Raw genomic sequence first — 17,929 nt, 5'->3', positions numbered from 1 at the left:
CTGGTGGATAAATGATAATAGGTTAATAATTGGAGAATGTGGGTGGGTGTTGCAATTTTTCCTTATCACTACTGGACTTCCTCCTTGGCTCTTGTGCTGCGCCTCCATACTTCCTGAGGCTCTGTACAACACGGGAGTCCAGCGACCCCTTTTCGTCCCGGTCGAGTCGCAATGAGGTAATTTTTAATTGAAATGTATAAATATTCCCTGGGTTTTGTGTTTCTCGATCTGCTTTAGCGCTTTAATGCGTTTAAAATCAAATCCTACGGGTTTTCCAAATGTTGATCCTTATGCCCGTTATTGATCGCTAACCTTGCGTTGGTGCGTCTTCGATTGAATGTCGGTAAACCAAGTCTGGCACTAACTATTATAAACCTATGTGCTATTTTATGTTGTGTGTACTTTTTAAATGGTGAAAGATGGAAAAGGGGCTAGTGTTTTTATCTAGCAAATGTCCGGCTATCCCGGCTAACACTGACGTCTGACTCGCTAGTCGGTGAAGCTAACCCCAACTCCCAGGTCAACGTTTAGTTTTCACTTTATTAAAAAGGAAAATCTAAGTTCCAGTCTCGGTGACACAATGTTCATTAACTTGAATGCATGTCTTAAATAAAACAGTTTAAGTGTGGGTTGGGGTCTTTGGCCAGTAGAGCTGGGTTAGCTGCCCATCAGTAAGCTAACGTGTGATGGGTGGCAGGTCGGAAGTTGAAACAACATTGTTGTCACACACAAGGTGTGTGTAACTTACCTTCGGGTTTTACTAAATGGTCTATTCAAATGCTTGGGAAACCTTCCTAAACAAGCAATGCCATTGTGTACCAGACAAAGTGAGCCTACTAATGTCTGTTCTACACCCAGCTTGTCAAGATCTTTTCCTCTGTCTATCAGTCTTGGACATCTTTCCAGTATCGATTGCCTCTGGCTGCTGTTTATATAACATTCAACGTAATACATTAAATACAAGTCGTCTGCAATGACTAAACTAGTTTAATTTGGGTAGGGTGCATAGACAGCTGAGGTAATGTTCCAAAAATATTGACTCGTACTAGTTGAATGAGGATATGGAAGTAAGACTCATGACATAATTCTCAGGAGTGATGCATGACATTAAACAGATGCCAGTTCTTTAGCATAAATCAGTTCATGTTGCATGTACTTGGCTGTACAGTGAGTGATATCAATTGTTGGTAAAATAAATGGTGTAAGAGATAAATGTAGTTCTTATCCAAAAAGTTATATTTCTTGTGCTCAACCACTAGGCCAGTAACGAAGGCCAATTGAGGGCCTGTGAGTCATGTGTTATTCCAATGAAGTGACATTTCTGAGGTATTGCTCTCCTGTTCAACGTCATTGTCCAACTTCCACTTTTGATTAGAAGTGTTTGCAACAGTTGGGTAATTGTCTGCGGCTAATTCTGTTCCCCTCCATTGTCCAGGCATACGCGTCTATGGGAGGGGACATGACGCTTGGCGTTAGGAAGACTTCAATATGACCTAACGCCAGGACCCCACTGGAGCTGTTTCTGTTTTGTTAGTTTTTTGTTTTAATTGTTGTCGTTCTTTGTATTGTTTGTCATTTCTTCTTCATTGTTTCTATCTGGCTTCAGAGGTAAAAGCCACATTTAGAATATGATGCGTGTGTGTGTGTTTGGGGACGACATGTCACTCTACTGTTAACCACACAAACCTCATCCCTACACTAATGAAATCAAATGATGGTAATATACGTCCACCTTAAACTGGGACTTTTAAAAGAAATCACTAACATTTGTTTTGGTTAGTCTTCATTTTAATGCCAATTGTTTCACATGAGTCATTTATGTAGTTTTAATTATTAGTAATTTAAGTAAGAGTTCCTACACTGCTCTATATCTCAAGGGAAGATCTTGGACTGCTATTTGTTAATCCTTTTTTAGGTTTACTTTAACAGTTACAAACTGTCAAAACTGAGTAGCACTTTTATATCACACTAAATCAGTGAGCACTATTTCTGACCTTTTGAGAAGTTTGATTGTCACTTGCTTGATACTCCACCCAGCAATTTCCTCAAACTGGAAGAATATATTTTGAAGTGACCTTTTGGCTTGTCAAGATTATTATATATTTATTTTTCCTAATGAATGGATAAAAGGCTCAAACTCTGAGCAAAGGATTGCTCAATTCCATCCTCCAATCGTATGAACTCCAAGTAGTCCGTGCTTTGTAAATACAGAGACTTGTTTTTTCGAAATTGCCTACTGAACCTTGTGAGTCAAATCCGCAAGGATGCGATCTCCTGAGCCTCATGCCCCTCCCCCCGCCGAAGCCCTCCTCCATGGACAGTTTGCGAGCTGGGGATCAGGCAGTAACAGCAACAATAACAGCTGTCCCAATAGCCCTGGCGGTCCTGGGGGGCTCTCTCCGGCCGCCTCCCCCACCCTGTCTACAGCGTCTAACTACGCCCTGACCCTGACGCACACCCACATCCACGTCCAGCGCCTGTCGCCGCGGACTGGGAAGGAAGCCCGTCTCCTGCTGCCCCTGTCGGAGCTGGTGGGGTGCAGCTGCCCTCGGGCCCCGGCCCCGGCCCTCCTAGTGCTCTACTGGTATCCCCCAGGGAAGCGGCGGAAAGGGGTTTCCCGGCGCAGACAACTAAGGGCCTACCTGGCTGAGAGCAGACCCGAAGCAGAGCGGTGGTCGGCTGCGGTCCAGTGTCTGCTGAGAGGGGTGATTGTAACTGCTGACACAGGTGAGTCAGTGTGTGTTAAGTGGCATGTTGGGCAGATCTGTGTGATTGATGGTGTTGTGTACAGGCATGTGGGCTGCTAGCTTGCTGGAATGTTCACTGAAGAATTACCTAATTTCTAAATAACTTGGCAAAAGTCTGGTGTGAAAGATTGTCATGCAGTACAGCTAAGAATATTATTGATGGGTTAGATTGCTTTTTTTTCTCCATGCATTAGAATTTCAAGTAATAAAATGCATATAATACCTCTAACAGAAGGCTGTGATTGTTTCATTGGTGTTGGCATTTAGTGTGTTTTTTCTTTGGTTTTTGGTAAAGCTTCCTAATTTTTTGTGTCTTTCTGTCCTGTTGTCTTATCTCTCCTGTGCACACACGGTCTGTATCGCACAGTGGTAAACGTAGAGACAGAGAGGGGTCGCCCCTGACAGCTAGTCCAGACGTCCCTCCCAATCCCATCACTATATGCCCCCAAGAAAACCCCACCCAAGTAGATCTCAAAGCCCTGCCTCATGTGCACTTCTTTATTTACGCCAGCTTGGAGCTATCTGTACCATCTTCTTATTTCAGCATTCTCCTATCGTAGTGTTGACCCTTGTTTCTCAATTCGTACCCTCCCTCAACCAATCATCAGTGTGTTTTCCTCAATGTGGACCCATGCGTGCATGAACACGCACACACACAAGACCTGATGTGACCTCAGCAGGAACTGGCTGACCATGTGATGTAAATATGTGAGATTGATCATCATTAACCCCTTGATGCAATTTCCATAACGTTTGTTCCCCTTCCCGGGAATAAACTAAAACTAAATCAGTCCATCTGTGTCTATCACAGAGCACTTTAAGCCCCAATAATACACCCACAGCTGCCATGTTAAGGTGGAAACACAGGGAGAGACAGCACTAGCGACCGCTTTGTGCCTATAGTCTTTGTTATTTTCACTGTTGCACATTCCTATCTGTTATCGCCTTCCTTATAGTGTCTGCCTCAGCCTTCCTTGTATCTAATCTGCCGGCCCGCACTTATGTCCTCTTCTTAAACTCATTGGCTTTATTAGTAACTTCACAATGTGTTTATTTTATAGGATTTAGTTTTAGATGTATACAGTCCCTGGCTGATTGTATGACATGTCAGTTGCTTTGTTTCCTTGCTCTCTTGATAGTGGTTAAGGCTTACCCTTTCATATGGCAAAACAACAACCCTTGAGTTAATGCAGTAGGTTAATACCATTTGATCAATGTATTGTTTTAGCATTTTTAAGCAATTTAGCCTGGTGAATTTTTATAGATATATTCTGTTGTTAGCTACCATAGTTTCCTTTGAATTCCGCTTATTATTTTGAAGGCTATTTTTTCCACCGCAAAACTATGTAAGACTGGCTTGTTGAAGGTAATGTGGCATTATGCCACAAAAAGTTGACGTTATTGATGATCAAATATGCCTAAAGGTTTGGGTGCGCTCATGTTTTGGTCCTGAAACAATGTCTGTTAGCTTGCTGATGCCTACATTCGGGATTGTTTTTCAAAGCTACTGAACAATCATTGAATCGATGCATGATTTCATTCTTGCGTGCCCCCTTTTCTAGAGTTTTCAAGAAGTCTCCTACCTCGTCCACGACGGCTAATGCTATTGGTCAACCCCTTCAGTGGGAGGGGCCAGGCAATGCAGTGGTGCCAGACCCACATTCTGCCAATGGTCAGAGAAGCTAACATCAGCTACAACCTAATTCAAACAGGTAAGATGTATGCACACAAAGCAAAGATTAAAGCTTGCTGAGATGAACATGGTGGTTGACTTAAGTGAGTTCCTTGGTTAACAGCAGACTCATTTGAATGTGTTCCCTACAGAGCGTCAGAACCATGCAAGGGAGCTCATCAGAGAAATTTCCCTCCCCGAATGGGATGGCATCATTATCATCTCTGGAGACGGCCTGCTGCATGAGGTTTGCATTGTATTTCTGTTCAGTATCTGGGAAGAGGCGGCTACTATGTTGTTAGTTTTTTTAAATGGCCTTTGTTTGTTTGTTATTTGCTTGCAATAGGTGATTAATGGCCTGATGGAGCGCCCGGACTGGGAACAAGCAATAAAGATACCTGTGGGCATTTTGCCCTGTGGCTCTGGAAATGCACTGGCTGGCTCGATCAACCACAATGCAGGGTATGTGTGGGTCCCTTTCGTTGGCAATCAAGTTTTATTTGGGTAGAATATGCGTTTTGATGGCAACACTGTGTATGCCGGGATAATCTGGATATGGAATGCTTGTGCGTCAAAGGTTATCCTAACCCTCACTGAAGTCAGTTCACAGTTAACGTGATAGGCGAAAATAATTTTGAATTGATGACAGTCCTTAAAGAGAGATTAGGGTGGACGCTGTTGACAGTTATTACATCCGTGAGCACAGAAGTGTTACGGAACATTTTCTGGAAATGATAAGCTAAAGAAAGAGAGGTTGTCACATCGGTGGCCATCGAGGTGAACCTTAGGACTTCAGACACTCTTGATAAGACCTGATATGACATGATGAGACCGAACTGTATCGTATCTCCTTGGAGCAATCTACTGAAACCATTGTAACTGCTTTTGTTATTAGGCATTTTCAACCATCTTTCTTCTCTGCATCTATTCTCAAACAACTTAAGTCACAATCTATTTGAGACTTTTCATTTTTTACGATTATTCAATGTCACAGGGAAAAGATTAATATTGTTGTCGTCTCTGTATAACAATAGAAGGCTTTTAGTTCTTGGAATAAGCTTGAGGTAATCATGCCCTGTTTATCTAGACCAATATTACTAAAGGATTGTGTACCGAACGATTGTCTCTCTTTATCTGACAGGAAGTGCCCTTACGTAGCATTGTTGTTTGTCGTCCCTCCCACAGGTATGACATGTGCCTTAGGGAGCCCCTCCTACTCAACTGCTGCTTTCTGCTCTGTCGGGGTGGGGTGCGACCAATGGACTTGGTCTCCGTGACAACCAGCCCCGGACCCTCTCACAATGGCCGCATTGCCAGTCCCAGAAGACTGTTCTCCTTCCTGTCCGTTGCATGGGGCTTTGTGTCCGATGTGGACATCGAGAGTGAGAGGTGTGTGTGTGTGTGTTTTTCCTCTCTATTTTTAAAGGCAAACTACCACATGCCTACATATGTCGCACCATTTGTGATTCTACCCGTAGTGACCACTTTAAACCATGGTACCTCTCCTCTACCCTGCATCAGGTACCGTGGTCTGGGCTCGGCTCGCTTCACCCTGGGCACCCTTGTGCGCATAGCGTCCCTACGATCCTACAAAGGCCGACTCTCCTACCTCCCTCCGTCTGTGGTCACCCACTCTCCAGACGGCACCCCACCGCCTCCCAGAAGACCCCTCTCCCGGAGCATCACAGAGGGCCTGGATGGCATCTGCAAAGCCCCCATCCACCGCACCTGCTCCGACATGGGCATCAGCGAACAGAGGAGCCTACGCAGGGGCGACGGAGAGCGCGAACGGGAGATGGAGAGGCAGAGGGAGAGGGAGAGGAGACGGCAGAGGGCCAGGGGTGGAGGCACGGGAGTCGTGAGGGCAAGCAGCCTGGCAGAGGATAGAGAGAGGGAGATGGAGGCAGAGGAAAGGGCTTCTGCGACGCGCTGTATGTCCGAAGACCAATGCGTCATGGAACGGGGAGCAGGGAACGAGGATGAAAGGGAAGAAGAAGAAGGCGTAGAGCAGGACTCCAGCGAGATGGAGGAGGATGAGAGGGGGAAGGACACAGAGGGTGGAGTCAGCTCTGCAGGAGTGGAAAGAGAACTGGGGGAGACCCATGATTTAGACTTGGGTAGTGAGGCAGACGAGGAGGTAGAGGCTTGTTTGAGCCTTCAGGAGGCCAGAAAGACTCTAAGGAAGAACTCGGCACCTTCCAGCCAGATAGCAAACACCCTCTTCAACCAGCCTCTCGGTCAGCAGGCTGACCCAGAGTCCAGCACGTCGTACGGGGTAGAAGAGATGGATCTGAATGGCACTTACTTCCAAAGAGACCCTTACCCGCCGGACCCCCGTGAACGATCTCTGACTATTTCCTCGCCCTTTCGCCATTCTCCTTTCTCCCGCAAGCCCAAGCCCCTGGACCAGAATCAAAATGTCACCCGGCCCAGACCCCTCTCTCTCCTCCAGCACTCCCACTCAAACTCTCTACCACCCAAACTTCCCTCCCTGTCTCTTTCTCTCTCCCCGACACCGCCTTCCTCTCCCTCCTGTGCCTCGCCCCACGCCTCGTCCTACCTGGTCCCTCGTCCCAACACCCCGGGCTCCACCTCCCCCTCGCCCTCCTTCCGCCTGCCGTCCTCGTCCTTCAACTTTGACCTAGCCGATCCGACCGGGTCCTTAAAAAACCGTCCATTCGCCTCGCCTTTCAACCCCCCGAGGGACGACCTGCTGCCCCCTCTAGACCAGCCGCTGCCCACCAGGGACTGGGTCACCATCGAGGGAGACTACGTCCTGGTTCTGGCCCTGTACCAGACGCACCTGGGGGCCGACCTCCACGCCGCCCCACAGGCCAGGTTTGACGACGGGCTTATCCACCTGACCTTTGTGCGGGCTGGGATCTCCAGAGCCACGTTGCTCAGGCTGTTCTTCGCCATGGAAAGAGGAACCCACCACTCCCTGAGCTCTCCATATGTGAGCCATGTTTCCTGCAGGGCCTTCAGACTGCAGCCTTTGTCCACGCGGGGCACCCTGACGGTGGATGGAGAACTGGTGCCTTATGGGCCCCTGCAAGCACAGGTCAGTGTCCAGACGCAACGTCTTTGAACCAAACGGCTGGAGCTCAGAGCTAGGCAATGTGGAGGGAAATAAAACCTGCTATACTTGTTGCTGCCTCCTTAATTATAGGCTTTGTCTTCAAATCCACGATGCTGTCTTGTTTACTTCACATTCACACGTTGAAACTACATAGTGGAAATTGAATTGTGAAAAAAGCTGATTTTGCTATTTACTGAGGCCTGTTTGAGGACTACTTGTAGTTTTTGCCATTTAATTAATATAATACAATTATTGACAGAGATGATGTCCTGAGCCAAGATTCTGATGGAAATACATAAAGTCTCTGAAATTGGCTGAGTAAAAGATGGAAATGAGAAAAGCCAAAAACATTGATGAATTGACCTTACTAGAAAAATCAAATGCAGCTTTTTCCTGCAGATCGCTATACGAATATATATGTCTTCAGCCAATGTTTTTGTGTTAATCACCTGCTGTTAGGCCTGCGAGTGGTTAAAATGCCTATTTCTCTTTATCTACCCCAAGGTTCACCCGTCCATGGCCCGTCTCATCGTGGGTAACTCTGGAGAAAAGATTACCAGATTCTGATTGGTCGAGGTCATCGACCCGACATTGCACTCTCCTGCATTATGTAATCGCTGTTGCCGTCCGCAAGAGAAAGCCTTCTGGACAACGTAAAAATAAAATATAAGCCCTGGATGGCGGCTGCCGCATGTCAGGGCTTTAGTACAAGGGATCGTTCCTACATGGAATATGACTGCAGAGGGATTAATAGGACATTCGAAAATTGGATGAAAAGAATGCGTCATTGCACAGATTGGGGTCAGATTACCACAAGAAGTGGGAGAAATGGCACGGCCTTTTGATATAACAATGAGGGGGAAAAAGTGAATGTTTCTGGACCTGTGGCGGACTTGTACTACACTTGCTGCCAGTGCATGTGTTTGATGTATACATTCCCGTATGCATGCATGCAGTGAAGCACTACCTGATTCTTGCCTTACGATAAAGATAATGGGAATCAACGCTGAACACTAATGGAAAGTCCGTTCAGATGAATAGAGCCACGAGCCTGTAACAAATGTCACCCCGCCCCCTCCGCTCTTAATCCTCTCATTAGGAACCATCCGTCCCCTGTCCACTACTGCACTCTACATATTGATTTTCATCTCAATTAGAAGAAATCAAAAAAAGAATTAGCATCTCGTATTCCGTCCATTGCTGAGCAACCAGGTGTGTGTGTGTGTGTGTGCACGCATGGAACCCTGGTTCTATTGTTTCGTTCACCCACATCCATTCCAGGAAGAGGAGGCGGGAACACGCGTGCCCTGAAGGGAACGTCCTGGAGGGACTGCCAACCAATAAAGGAACCGTAGGGGGTTCATTACATCACACACACAAACACGTTTGTCAAATGGCGTCCATTACTGGATGGATTTCATCTGTTTGCCTTTATTTATTTATTTGTTGTTGAAATGTTGAAATGGACGCACAATGAAGTTTGGATCAGATCCTAATCAGATCGGAGCCTACACCATTCCCCCTCATAATGAACGTAACAATGAAGGTTTACCCTCACACTTTTTTTTTTATTTTAACATTTTAGCAAATCCTATGTAATCACGCACAACATCTCACCTCAAGCTCCCCTGACCTGTTTTTCTACTTTTAAGTAATCTGAAGATTTTTTTCTCCTGAACCTGTCTTGTAAAATAAGCCAATTGCAGCAACTGTTAAGGTTTAAAGCAAGACCCAAAGCTCAACACTAACATGGCTGCTGTTCAACTAAATTCTTGCTGTAGATGACAATACAAAAAATCTTACATTTATATATTCTTTCATAGATTCAATTGATTTTAAAGGCCCTCTATCTTGTGTTCAGATGGTAGCAATTTCTTATGGACGTGCTTTAAAGATGATTGATTTAATTCTGCTGATTTATTGTGCTGCACTGTCTACCAACCAAACAGGTTTATAAAAGCTTGCGATCAATTGTCAGTGTTTCGAGTTTGTATCAAGAGATAAGTAGGATGAGAAGCAAAAGGCATTTGAAACATGTAACACCATAATTAGTTAACTATGTACATTAAAGGTGACTGGGCAGACGGCCAGGCCAGCACCAACACATGGTCATGCCTGAACAAAACAATGCCTTGTTACTCTGTCTTTATATTTTGGCTCTAAACTGTTGTTTCTCAGCCCTTGAATTTTCTGTTCCTGGGCTTGCTGTGGCCCCATTAGGTAGCCACCTATATATACTTTTGTTTTCACGCAAATAAATGAAGTGAACTGCTAATTGTAAAACAAGAAGGTATGGTCGAATCGATTAAATTATTGTCAGACCGTTTTTTTTTTCTCACATCAAGGAATTGATTTTGACAAATCTACTGAAATTTTTTTCAGGTTAGACCTATTTGTTATGACAATGTTTTGGGATTGACTCATCAGTTAAACAATGCCAGTTAAATGTCTCGTCTATATTCGACTGCTTGTTATGCAATTGTGCTTATTACTAAAATGATTATGTATCGATATATAATGTACAATTAATAGTTATATTTTGTTAAAAATAAATTTAACTGGAAGGTTTCTCTCATTGTCATTTTAAATGTTTTTATTTTGCATAACTTTGTTTAAATTATTTTAGTGAAATTCACGAACAGCATAGATTGAATAAATTGGCATTCATCATGTCACAGACAATATTATTACAAACGAACATATCTCTAGTTTACACTTTTAAGGATCCAATTCGTCAACCCTCAATAATTCTGATTAACTTGTTTTTACATTTTGTGTACGCATTGGACCCCTTGAAATGTTCCTTTAATAAAGCCCATTTGACAAATGTATGCAGCCTTTCAGGTTTGACACACACTTTATGCATTTTATTAAACGCAACGTTGAATTTTGTAAAGCTTAACGTGACAGGTTGCTTAATACTGAAGTAAGTTTGCATTACTTATAATCGTAGGCTTTTTATATGCACATTAACCAGTCAGACAACACATAAAATCTAATTAAAACATGAACAGACAAAAATAAACATTCAAGTTGTCTAAACTCTATGCCATTCCAAAGTATTTATGCAGAATAGTGAGAAATCGATTTAAACACAAATTGACAAATAAAAGCTTGGAAGCAGTGTTGTGCAGCCCGACAGCACTACTTCACTTCCGCTGTCGCCACCTTCTTTGTCTCTGGCCCTGGCTGCGATTGCGCAGGACTGTTATCTATCTGTTTCACTATAATCTTGAGGATATATTCACATATATATCCATACTTTTCTGCTGTTGAATGACAGTCGACTCTGAAATATATATGCCTAAAAGCAAAGCGCCAAAAATGGATGACCTGGACTACAGTAAGCATTTAAAATCGCTGTTTCAGTTTGCTATCGCTAAGGGAGCTAACGCTAGCGCTGTCGCCACTCGGATGTTTATTTGCTTTAACATGGCATGAAAGAATTGTTTCTGCTAAGCCGAAAGTTTTCAGTTTAGCCGAAAACACAATTCGTGTCACGATTTCAATGTTAGTTTGTGTCGTTTTATTCAACGATGGCCACGTTTGATACTCGTTAATTGCGTTGATTGTTAAGTGTTAAAGGGACTCTAAATGCAATATAAATAGGGAATGGCTGCCTCAGGCTACTATGTTTATTCTACAGCTACGGCTTCTGAAGAACCGCTATATTAATAATAGTCAACCTTTTATTAAACCCAAACAATAAGCCATTTAAAGCCACTGGTTGTCATGTAATTCATCATGGGCTGTGGGCGTGGTTGTTATTGAAGTGCAGCTGTCATTGTGCAGTCATGTCTGGATCTGGAATACAAAGCAGTCCTATAGTACAGCATGTGTGATGATGTGTGTCCAACAACATTGTCCGACAGGAGGATGCAGTTTCTCATATGATTTGCATGACGATGGAAGCGTTAAATAGAGATGCTAAATAATAAATATGCGACCCTTTTGGGTGGATTACAACTCCATCTATGGGATCTCTGGTTTCTATAGGCCTGTTCTACATATGGACTACATACAATTGCTGGACCAAGTGGCGGGACCAGTTTGAATTACAATGGTTCTTGTATAGTTAAGCATAAATTACAATAGGGAAAAAGAAAATGCATAAAAGGACATTGTATCCAGGCAGTACATTGACCCAAACCATAGTCGAAAGTAAATAGTGTTGCCTGTGTGAATTTAGGTTAGATATTAAGTCTGATAAAAGATTAACCATTTGAGTATGCAGTCCTCCCAAAGTGTTCAAAAGTCACAACCACATAGCTCTATTCATGGGAATTCTTTTAACTTGGTCTTTTAACTTCTCCTATTGATCTGAAAACAAACTGCTGCACTCAGTACGGTTTCACATAGTGGCTGTGATCAAACTCCGGGTGTGGTCAACAGGGAAGAAGCAAGCGATAGATAATAACCCAAATTTAGTACATTTGTGGTGATGAATGGTACTAAAGCTCTGATGGATACCACATTGAGCCATTGCTTATTAATGTGACCACACTTCCTTCCTTCCATTGACTGCATTATAACTTGTCTTTAAACAATACTGGCAGAGGATATAATGGCCACCAGCCAGCATGCGCCTGGGGAATAGCCACATTGTTAATGCCTCACCTCGGTCATATCTCTGACCTGATTTGGTGCGTCTGAGGCAGCAGAAGTAATGGTTGTATTCTTTAACTCCTCCTGCCCCAGTCCCAGTAGACCTGAGCCCAGAGGAGCGCTCTGAGCTGGAGGACATCCGCAGGAGGAAGGGCGCCCTGCTGCAGGAGATCCAGAGGCTCCGTGAGGAGCTCAGGGAGGCCATCTTGGAGGTGGAGGGGCTGGAGAGCAGCACAGAGGGCAGGTGAGAAGAACGACAATGTGCTGCGCCTTTTGTGTTTAGGCACCACCTAAACCCCGCCGTTGAATGGTGCAATATTTCAGTTGTGTTTATTTTTTCATTCAACACAGCAAAACTCTACAAAAAAGTAGGCATGTCGCAATGGGGAGGAAGAAATTCAACATGGACCCCAAAAAGGTAGAGCGCTTTGACAATAATTCCCTTTGGTCTTATTTGGGCATGCATGATTTTGGTTAAGGTAACATGTTTTAAATCCGCTCCGTAGGGAATAGTATTTCTAGTGGAGAACGACTTGCTACGACACACTGCAGAGGACGTTGCTCAGTTCCTTTATAAAGGAGAAGGCCTCAACAAAACTGCTATCGGGGATTACCTTGGCGAGAGGTGAGAGTTGTCTTGTTTCTCTTTCCAAATCACTCCCTCACGCTCACCCCGTCACACACACTCTCCTGACACTCTTTAGCTTGTAGACATACTTACCCTGGTATGTGTTATTGCTCCTTCAGGGATGACTTCAACCTCAAAGTACTGCAAGCCTTCGTTGACCTCCACGAGTTCACCGACCTCAACCTCGTCCAGGCCCTCAGGTGGGCGTTCACCTCGTTCTGCTGGTTCGGTCCCAGGACTGACTGTGCCTGTTTTGTTCTGTACGTCTAGTCAGTTGACCTCACTGCTCCCCCGCCGCCCCCCTCTGTCTCCTTGCAGACAGTTCCTGTGGAGCTTCCGTCTGCCCGGTGAGGCGCAGAAGATAGACCGCATGATGGAGGCCTTTGCTCAGAGATACTGCCACTGCAACCCCGGGGTCTTCCAAAGCACCGGTATAAATAGAGGCCCACGCAGCCACACACTCGCACGCTGTTGGACCTCCTCTACCCTAGCCACGTATGGTTGTATTAACTTGTGTTTGGTCTCCTCGCCTCCCCCTCCTCCCAGACACGTGTTACGTGCTGTCTTTCGCTATCATCATGTTGAACACCAGCCTTCACAACCCAAACGTGAGGGACAAGCCGGGGGTGGACCGCTTCATCTCCATGAACCGGGGCATCAATGAAGGGGGAGACTTGCCAGAGGATCTGCTCAGAGTATGTGGCCCGCCATCTTGTTTTCCATCCATCAGCCATCCTATTCCACCTGTCACATTAGGAAACGAGGTGAATGATGCACTATCATGGATATCTATTGTTCTCATCCTGGCGTCCTTTCTCCTCTAGAACCTGTATGATAGCATTAAAAACGAGCCCTTTAAAATCCCAGAAGATGACGGAAATGACCTGACGCACACCTTCTTCAACCCCGACCGAGAAGGCTGGCTGCTCAAACTTGGTGAGATATCATTGACGGGAACTGCAGGGGAGTGCTGCTACTCTCTGTAGAGAGCGCTATATTTAGTTGAGAATTAACCCTGTGCTGTCCACGCTGCCCTACTTGCACCCGTTTTAACATTTAAGTCTGTTTAGGGTGAATGATCCATAACATACTGTGCTCTTTTCTTTTCTATGCCTTTGGGCTGGGACATGTCTATCTCTATCTCTAAGTCTTGAAAATGTCAGATAACAACACATCGGATTTTGTTGGGTTTTGGTTCTGAAGATTTCGCCAATGTCAATAGCTGGCCAGCGAATACGTGTACAGGCTGCTGTGGCATTAATCCATGATGAGCTGAGAGAAAAGAAAAGATGTTCTCGTGTCACAGTAGCCTATTTTGACTGATTGTTCTTCCTTGCATGGCGGGGGCCTGTAATTGGTGTGTGACTAATACTATCTCCTTCCTTCCTTCCCTTCCTCTTCTTCTCCCCCCCCCCTCCCCACCACTATTTCCCGCCTCTGTCCATTCGGTCCACTAAATCCTCTGGGCCCTGTTGTCTCTGCTTCTCCTCCTCCTCCTCCTCCTCCTCCTCCTCCTCCTCCTCCTCCTCCTCCTCCTCCTGCTGATTTCCACCCTCTGCTGCCGCTGCCGTTGCTGCTTGTTTCTCAGGAGGTACGTACCGCTCAAGACAGCCTTAGACCCTGTTCACTGTGGGGAGCGCAGTCCCCTGGCTAGGCTGCTTGGAGGACACACCCACACTGTCCATTCATTTTACCAGGCTGCGGCCGTGTTGCTCGGTCCGTTGCGGTGGTGTTTACCGGGCTCTTGTGTTTCAGGGGGGCGGGTGAAGACCTGGAAGCGGAGATGGTTCATCCTTACGGACAACTGCCTCTACTACTTTGAGTACACCACAGTGAGTCTCGGGGTGGAGGAAGCTGTGCGTTCACTGAGTGGCCAACCACGGTGGAGTATACAACTGAACAGTTAAACTGAATGCTTGAACATGGCTTAACTCAACCGAACGGTCTCTGTCCTGTAGGATAAGGAGCCTAGGGGCATCATTCCTCTGGAGAACCTAAGCATCCGGGAGGTCGAAGACCCAAGGAAACCGGTACGTTATTCCCTGTTTGTTGTTTTGAATGATAAGCTGAAGCTGAGATTTTGGGAAGCTTCAGGCACTGAAGTATTGACAAGTCCGTCCGTCCCCCCCCTCTCAGAACTGCTTTGAGCTCTACCTCCCCAACAACCGCGGTCAGCTGATCAAGGCCTGCAAGACGGAGGCTGACGGCCGCGTGGTGGAGGGGAACCACATGGTATACCGGATCTCAGCCCCTACCCCCGACGAGAAGGACGAGTGGATCCACAGCATCACGTACGTAGAGAGGGATTGAGGGAACCATGGGGTTATTGTGTATGTAATGGATACGTGTTCCCTTTCTGTATTGGTGGAGAACTTGGTGGGAGCATCCACATGATGGGGAGAGTCCTGTTGAGAGGGTTGACCTATTAACTGTTGATGTAGTGTTTGCTCTGTTAATTGGGGGACCCACCAGGCTAGGGGTAGGGCACGGAAGTCTAGTGTTGGATTAATTGTGTTCAATCGGTATGCGGTCGAACCCCAACGTCAAGTTAGCCATGCGCAAGGTGCTTATCCCCGACACGTCTCTTCATGACCACAGCCCAGCTGACTGCTGTCCTATTGGAAAGGTAAGGGAAGACACTGAGGCGCATGGGGTCCCATCTGATCTAGAATCTGTTGTCTTTTCCTTCCTGCTCCCCTGTCTCTCTGCAGCTCTGCGGTCAGCGTGGATCCCTTCTATGAGATGCTGGCGGCAAGGAAGAAGCGTATATCACTGAAGAAGAAAGAAGAGCAGCCGTAGATGCTTTCTCCCAGCAGGGGTTTTGCTTCCAATTCCTGTCTTTTTCCCCCCTCATCTTATGAGTCCTCCCAGCATTTTTGTCTCCATCATTCTGGACTGTTCCTTGGTCAGTTAGCCAATGCGTTTGTCTCTTTCAAACTCATCTTGTGTCCCGACACGAGGCCCCCTTCCCATCCGGTTTGTACGACTTTTCAGAAGCTATACTCGGAGTAAAGAGCTCCTTCACTGTGGTTGCCTTTACTACCTTAGTGATGCTAGGATTACTACTGCTGCGACCATAACACCACATTAAGAGCACACCGTACTACTACTACTTCCCCTTTCTAACTACGCTCCTCACTCGTTTGACGTCAAGGTGAACTGTGAAATTTGTCTTCTTCAGGGTAGCAAGCAATCCTAGTACTCAAGTCACAACTTTAATTATTTTTGTTCAACATTTACCAAGTAGGTATTGACCGCTTAGCTACAGGTTCTTGCTCTGGTAGCATTGTAAAAAACACACCAAAGTATTGTTGTTCATCGCTGTTCATATTTACATTCACAAAGTTACATTTGTACGGCCTAGTTGGGTCTCTAAGTTATCTAACTATTTGGCGGATAATGAGTCATTTTCGGTTGCCAACTTCTATTTAGCTGAGCTGTTTTGTTTTTGCGGAATCTTAAGCTGGTTTACTGGGCTGAGACGCTTGTATGTTTCTTGGTATTCATGAGCAATAGTCATTCTCGAGTAGAGTAGCATGGTGCTGTTCTCGATGGCTTGTTGAATGCCTTTCTAACACAATATAAACGTACGAGTTAGGCTCATGTTTATGACTTGATATATTGGCATACCACATCCCCCCCCCCCCCCCCCCCCCCCAGGTTACTGCTGCTAGATAACTGCTTGCATCTTTCTCACTTTACACATCTTTCTCACTTTTTACGTTTAATATCTACGTTTTAATATAGGTGGTTTGGACACTTCCAGGTTTTTGCGTTGTGCTGGGTTTTAGCAAGACGTTGAATGGCAGCTTTGTTATACTGTCACCTTTTTTTGTGTAAATAGTTGTTAGCTTATTTGTTTACAATACACATAGAAGTGATTTAATTTATTGTGTCAGTTTAGAAGAATCACATTTTTTACAAGCTACTGTAGGACTGCATGTTAATTGATGGAGGCATTATAGGGCGAGTTGGGCCATGCGGATATTTTGTACATTTATTGGAGACGTGCTGATGGATATACATGTAGGATTTGAGATTGAAGTCACTCATCTGTGAATCATGTTTTGTTTTTATTATGGAGAATCATGATCAGCGTGATTATGATAATTTTGTCATTTGTCCAGACATGCTAATCAAGATGTGACGTTAGAAGTGAGCTGTTGGTTGACTGAGTGGATCGAACAAAGCACAAGCAGGGAGCTGTGCCACGGGCGGTTAGCTTCCTCCTCGCTGTCCAGACGATAAACACGGTTATTACTCTGAAGAATTCAAACCTCAACAATGCTTATTACTTATGTACCAAGTGGAAAATTGTTTCTTGGCTGCTCCATAGTTATTAAATTATATGCATTAGTTTGCCAGTTGCTTGGAATTGAACCTGTTGGTTGGAAATGCTGCAGCTCTGTAGGATAACTGTCCCGCACTTTATCATTTTGTTATTTTCTTTGCAATTTTGAAGCTTTTTCAAATGCTCATATTTGACTGTTGATACTAATACTCTCTTAGCGCCCTCTATCAGTGATTTGACATGCCTGCAAAGTCCTTGAAGGTTTTGCTGTGACTTGTGGGGATACATGTAAATGTGAACACTAACCCCATCGCCAGGTCCGTTCCCACTACAGGAAGCAGCAAAGATATACTTGATCAATATATTGCAATAGATCTGCTTGTTGTGCACCACTGCCCTTGCCCTCTGGTGCATCGGCTAAATGTAGAGGCAAGCCTTTAATCTGACCTGATGTTGCTTCTAAGACATAACTGAAGCGTGGTCCTTGTGGGAAAGATTAAGGAATGCCTTCTGTTCACCTGGGTTTTACCAAAATACACTAAACTAAAAGCCCCGCCTCCCCGCCCCTGCGCTCCTATTGAATGAAGGTTCGAACTTGTCATATGACAGGGCCTTGATCTACCGGGGTATCTTGATGTGCAAAGTTGCCAAAAGCTGTTGGGACATTTACAATAAGTTATCCCAACACTGACGGATGGATCTTAATGATCAGCCACATGACTGAAACTGGGCTGATGGTACCTGATTCCTCAACCACCTCTCTTCCAGAAATGTAGTTTATTTTGTATTTATTTATTTTTGTTTATTGCAGGATGGGTAGATCATCTGTAAATGTAGCAAAACAAAAACCGAGGTATGTTGTGTCAGGAAACTACTGTGTAACAATAAAAGGTGAACTGAAATGAAC

General features: G+C 45.0%; 2 protein-coding genes across 2 annotated transcripts; both read left to right on the top strand.

Annotated features, from left to right (window-relative positions):
- Positions 1-64: 64 nt before the first annotated feature.
- Positions 65-10,329, top strand: sphk2 (sphingosine kinase 2). The gene is made up of 8 exons (XM_030370479.1): positions 65-176; positions 1,436-2,727; positions 4,310-4,459; positions 4,572-4,666; positions 4,766-4,881; positions 5,605-5,808; positions 5,941-7,480; positions 8,003-10,329. Exons 2-8 carry the CDS (start codon positions 2,265-2,267, stop codon positions 8,063-8,065), a joined length of 2,631 nt encoding a protein of 876 aa, XP_030226339.1. The 5' UTR covers positions 65-176; positions 1,436-2,264; the 3' UTR covers positions 8,066-10,329.
- A 312-nt stretch (positions 10,330-10,641) lies between these two features.
- On the top strand, positions 10,642-17,928 carry cyth2 (cytohesin 2). Its single transcript, XM_030370537.1, has 12 exons — positions 10,642-10,841; positions 12,197-12,347; positions 12,455-12,521; positions 12,610-12,728; positions 12,851-12,931; positions 13,050-13,162; positions 13,278-13,426; positions 13,556-13,667; positions 14,487-14,563; positions 14,690-14,761; positions 14,868-15,022; positions 15,443-17,928. Exons 1-12 carry the CDS (start codon positions 10,775-10,777, stop codon positions 15,528-15,530), a joined length of 1,251 nt encoding a protein of 416 aa, XP_030226397.1. The 5' UTR covers positions 10,642-10,774; the 3' UTR covers positions 15,531-17,928.
- The last annotated feature ends 1 nt before the right edge of the window (position 17,929 follows it).

Source organism: Gadus morhua, chromosome 11, assembly GCF_902167405.1.
Source record: "Gadus morhua chromosome 11, gadMor3.0, whole genome shotgun sequence".
Classification (NCBI taxonomy): Eukaryota; Metazoa; Chordata; class Actinopteri; order Gadiformes; family Gadidae; genus Gadus; species Gadus morhua.
Note: the sequence above shows the minus strand (reverse complement) of the source record. Positions and strands in the feature narration are given on the sequence as shown.